This window comes from Sciurus vulgaris, assembly GCF_902686455.1.
Source record: "Sciurus vulgaris genome assembly, chromosome: 3".
Classification (NCBI taxonomy): domain Eukaryota; kingdom Metazoa; phylum Chordata; class Mammalia; order Rodentia; family Sciuridae; genus Sciurus; species Sciurus vulgaris.
Genome location: NC_136463.1, coordinates 55,842,617 through 55,847,658, shown reverse-complemented (window position 1 = coordinate 55,847,658; position 5,042 = coordinate 55,842,617). Strand labels below are relative to the sequence as shown.

At 38.0% G+C, this 5,042-nt stretch overlaps 1 protein-coding gene across 1 annotated transcript; it reads left to right on the top strand.

The window, feature by feature from the left end:
* Window positions 1-2,476: 2,476 nt before the first annotated feature.
* Window positions 2,477-3,418, top strand: LOC306656238 (olfactory receptor 3A1-like; the record flags this gene model as incomplete). Its single annotated transcript, XM_079131226.1, is given in 2 exon segments — window positions 2,477-2,560; window positions 2,564-3,418. Coding segments are annotated over 2 exon segments (933 nt in total). The 5' UTR covers window positions 2,477-2,482.
* Window positions 3,419-5,042: the final 1,624 nt, after the last annotated feature.

The following is a 5,042-nucleotide window of genomic DNA, read 5'->3' as shown; positions in this document are numbered from 1 at the left end:
TTTAAAAGAGATTTCCAGATTGCACTTTTTCCTTTGAACATGTGTCCATTTACATTCTATTGATCACTCCTGAGAGGGCCCCTTTTCCCACATCTTGTCAAACAAACCAGGAAGAGTAGGTGGATAACATACACACCAGACCTGCTGGGACAGTATTTATTGGGAGAAACCTCATAGAAGTAGAAATGGTATCAGGAACTCAGGTCCCCCACATCCATCATGTTCTGGGATACCACCTCACTTTCATAGGCTGCATTAGTGGGAAATCATCAGTCCTTCCCTGGCATAATCAGGAGCCTGAGATCCAAGCCTGGCAGCTGCAGCTCTAGGATATGGCAGAACCTGTGACATGAGCTCTACTTCAGCCTTGAATTAAGACCTCAGTTATAGACAATTTCTGCACAAGACCAGTCTCTAGGGAATTAGTCTTAGAAAATTTACTATAAGATTTTACTCTTTCCTAATCTTATAAGAGAAATTTTTTTATTGTAGTTTAATTTACATTCCTCTAATTAAAAGCAAACTTAATCATATTTTCTTATTTGAAGAGATATTTGCACATTTTACTTATGAAACGTTAATATCATTTGTCCATTTTCCTACTGAGTTATTGCTCTGTACATACATATATGAAGTAGATCTTTCTCTGTTAGGGAAATTGGCCACCATGTCTGCTGTCTGTTACAATTATGTTTTCCAAGTATTTTACCTTTCGACTATGTTTATATCAATTCAGTTTTCAATTCAAGAAGCAGAAATACTAGGAATATTTGGAACAATTCATTATAGGAATTAGGCTTTAAACAATACTTGAAGTGAATTACATATCAATTTGTGCCACCTTCTAGATAATTATATTGAAGGTTTTGTGTGTTTTCTTGGAATGCTTGCTTGTTTCACAGTGCTGAGACTATAATCCAGGGTTTGAAGCTTGCTGGACAAGCACATGACCACTGAGCTACATCCTACAACTGAGTTTTTTTGATAGTCTTGATTTATTCTGTCAACTCAGTATGGACTGAAGGTGACTAAAATATACTCACTGTTATCCTCTTTCTGGCTTTTTTCCTTGAACTTCCTTTATCTCAATACTACCCATTTGCAGTATTCCTTTTCATAGCTATTACATCTTTTTGCACCATTTATTATTACAAATTGCACTTCTGTTCTCCCATAATCTCCCCTGGGATTACAGGTGTGTGCCATTGTAGTCAACTCAGCTTTACTGTTTAAGTATGTTTAATCTATGTTCTATTTTTTCATGTCATCCTGTTTGATTTTATAGTGTTTTTGAAAATCCTTTTACTGTAAGGTCTTTGTTTTACTTTGTTTTGTAGGAATGTTATTTTACATTGTTTAGTAGATTATTTTTACAGTTACCTTTATAATTTTATGTGTAGTTCTAAAACTCCAGGTAATATCTGCTAATTTTCTAGCATAAGCAATGATAAAATTAATATATTGTCTCTTTTTCCCCCTTTTATCTTTTCATAATTGCCATGTGATTTATTTGATTATATTACCTTAACCTGTTTCTTTATACTGACCTGAGTCCTTTACCTCTATTTTCTGACTTATCAGACTTTAACAATACTTTAAGCACTCATATACAGAAGAGGGAAATTAATACAGCCATCTCCTCTCTCCTCTTCCTGTTAATTATAATCATTTTACCATTTAAGTTTTTTAAAACATTTACATTTTATTGCATACTTGCAATTTCTACAAATGTTTTAAACTTAGTCCCGTAGTTAAAGAAATTTAAAACTAAAACAGTTCATACACTGTAGATATTCCAGCTTTCTTCATTGACCAAAGTTTGTTTTTAAAAGCTCTGTTTGAAAACTCTAATGTTTGCTTTTTTCAACCGACTGGCATCCCAATTAGAATAAGATATACTCCGTGTTTGTATAAATACGTCAAAATGTACTCTACTGTCATGTGTAACTAAAAAGAACAAAATTTTAAAAAAGAATAAAAGTAGAATAAACTCAAAAAAGTGCCTAATGTTAACAATAGTCCTGGAGATCTTGCATCACAAAATTAATTTTATATTTGAGTAATAAATGATAGTCTAAATAGTTGTAATATTTTTATCACTGTTTTCCTTTGTGAAAAAATGCATTGTAAGCCTTTTATTCCATTATATTGTGCTTTGAATGTTATTTTGGAGCAAGGAGGAATTACCTTAAATTTTTCCTTAGAATTGATCATTGATCTGAGGCTTCTCTTCTGGGTTTTTAATTTTTTATTTTATTTATTTATTTATTTTCCTACTGGGGATTGAACTCAGGGGCACTTGACCACAGAACTGCTTCTATTTTTCCTTTTGGCTACCCTTTCTCCTTAGGGAATTAAACTCTTTTTGGACAGATGGAATTTAACAGAGGCCTGGGCATGCAGAAAACTTCTTTTGGTTAAATAAGACAATTTAGAGGACTGATTTTTTTTTTCCTCCTTGGGTATTACTTTGCAGGAACTCATGCAGCCAAAATCTGGGGCCAATGGAACAGCAATTACTGAATTCATCCTGCTGGGTTTGGTGGAGACACCAGAGCTATGACCAGTGATCTTTGTACTTTTCCTCCTTGCTTATGTGGTTACTGTGGGGGGCAACTTCAGCATCCTGGCAGCCATCTTGGTAGAGCCCAAACTCCACACCCCAACGTACTTCTTCTTGGGTAACCTGTCCATGATGGACATTGGGTGCATCTCTGTCACTATTCCCTCAATGTTGGGTCACCTTGTGTCCCACAAGCACACAGTTCCATATGGAGCCTGCCTCACACAGCTTTTCTTCTTCCATCTGCTGGTAGGGGTGGACTGTTTCCTGTTAACAGCCATGGCTTATGACCGGTTCCTAGCCATCTGCCAGCCTCTCACCTACAGCACCCACATGAGTCAGACAGTCCAGAGGATACTGGTGGCTGCATCCTGGGCTTGTGCATTCAGCAGTGCACTCACTCATACTGTGGCCATATCCACACTCAACTTCTGTGGGCCTAATATGATCAATCACTTCTACTGTGACCTCCCTCAGCTTTTCCAGCTCTCCTGCTCCAGCACCCAGCTCAATGAGCTTCTGCTCTTTGCTGTGGGTTTCATGATGGCAGGTACCCCTGTAGTTCTCATTGTCACCTCCTACATCCATGTGGCAGCTGCAGTCCTGCGAATTCACTCTGCTGAGGGCAGGAAGAAGACCTTCTCCACCTGTAGCACCCACCTCACTGTGGTTGCCATATTCTATGGTTCTGGTATTTTTAACTACATGAGACTAGGTTCAGCCAAACTTTCAGATAAGGATAAAGCTGTTGGAGTTTTTAATACTGTCATCAACCCCATGCTGAACCCAATCATCTACAGCCTCAGGAACCCTGATGTTCAGGGTGCCCTCTGGAAGGTACTCCTGGGGAGGTAGTCATTGGTTTGAGGAAGTCTCAAGTGTCCCTTCCTCACTGTGTCTTTTTTGGACTAAAGAAAAAAAAAAAATCCTCTAGAGCCAAGAACTAGCACAAATAATCCAGAACAGCTTCTCTCCCTGAACTTGAGAACTTTTGTAGGGGATAATTAGTGTTTCCCCAAGAAGCCCTACCCAGTTATAGGCAGTGGGTTTATAGATTCCACTAGGTCAGCCCCTTTGACAAATTATAGATTCAGTTACTGTGACTTCCCTTTACTGAGTAAAGGTAAAATGTAAAAACATGAAAATGCTTAGGTTCATGTCCTAAGGGGAATGATATAAACTCAGTTATATCTTGGGTTCCCAGTGAACCCCAGAAAACTACCCCCTCCCAGAGATCATGTTTTTTCCTCAAGTTCAGGTACAACTGTGCTGTTTACAAATTATAGCCCTAGAGAGAAAATCAAAACAGAAAAGTAGCTTTTCCCTGTGACACAAAGATCCCATGAGATACAGAGAGGCAAAAGGAAAGCTTTGCACCTCCATGTTCTGTAGTGATTCTGAATAATAGGAACATTTGTGCAGCTCAGAGACATATTTCCCAATGCCAAAACTCTATTCACACGTATGATATGCTTTGTGATACAGAAATGGATTTTCCTCATCCATCCCTCCCAATATGCTTCAAGCATTTGAAGAGAATTTACAATCTAAACATTTTTTAAAATATTTCAACAATCCCAGGTTACTCATTATGAATTTTTCCCTAAATTCTCAGTCTTAGTCACCAATCCTCTCAGCTGAGATAATCTATAACTGTAAATGCAAGTCACATGGTGACTCCTTTCTCTAAATTTCCCATTATCTCTAGGAAAGTATGGCTCTAATCCAGAACATTGTCTCATCCTGTTTTCTGTTTACCAGTTATTACCCCAGTCATCATTATCTGTATTTTTCGTCTAGCATCCTTTTTAGCACTGATTTCCCCTTCCTGGCAACCCTCCTATGCTATTGATATTTCTTTATTCACATCTTCAAATCTTTTCTTTGACCTGTACCTATGATTTGGTTTCTCCATGTTATTTGGTACGGGTGAAGGAATTTGGAAATGAAAAAGAGAAGAAGGGGATAGAAATAAGAAAGAGAAGGAAAACAATCTTGGAAGTGGAGAGTTTGTGATAAAATAAAAATTAAATATGAGGAATAGGGAGAAAACAGATGAGTTGCAAAAAAGGAGGATGAAAAGAAAGGAAGTATTAGAGAGGACCAAATATAGTACAGAGATAGAGGGGGAGATGAGAAAGAATTGGGGATCTGGACAAGATGACTTGAGACTGACAGAGGAGATAGAAAATTTGTGGGTCAGAAATAAATGTGAGATGTGGGTTTTCCATACCATGTTATCTAACAATGACTAGTTCTGGCAGTCCTGAAGCCTCTGGTCACCAGGCTTTGGCACTTCTCTGTCTCCAAGACCCTGATGCTTGTAGCATGCATTTCTTTTATCTGGCCATTCATCTCAGGCCTCAAGGGATGACTTCTCCACCATCATCACAGAAGCCCAGTGGAGTAATTTGGTTCATCATCACAAAGAAGGACCCAGGACTTTGATTCCAGCTCTCTTTTCACCTTTCAGGATCAG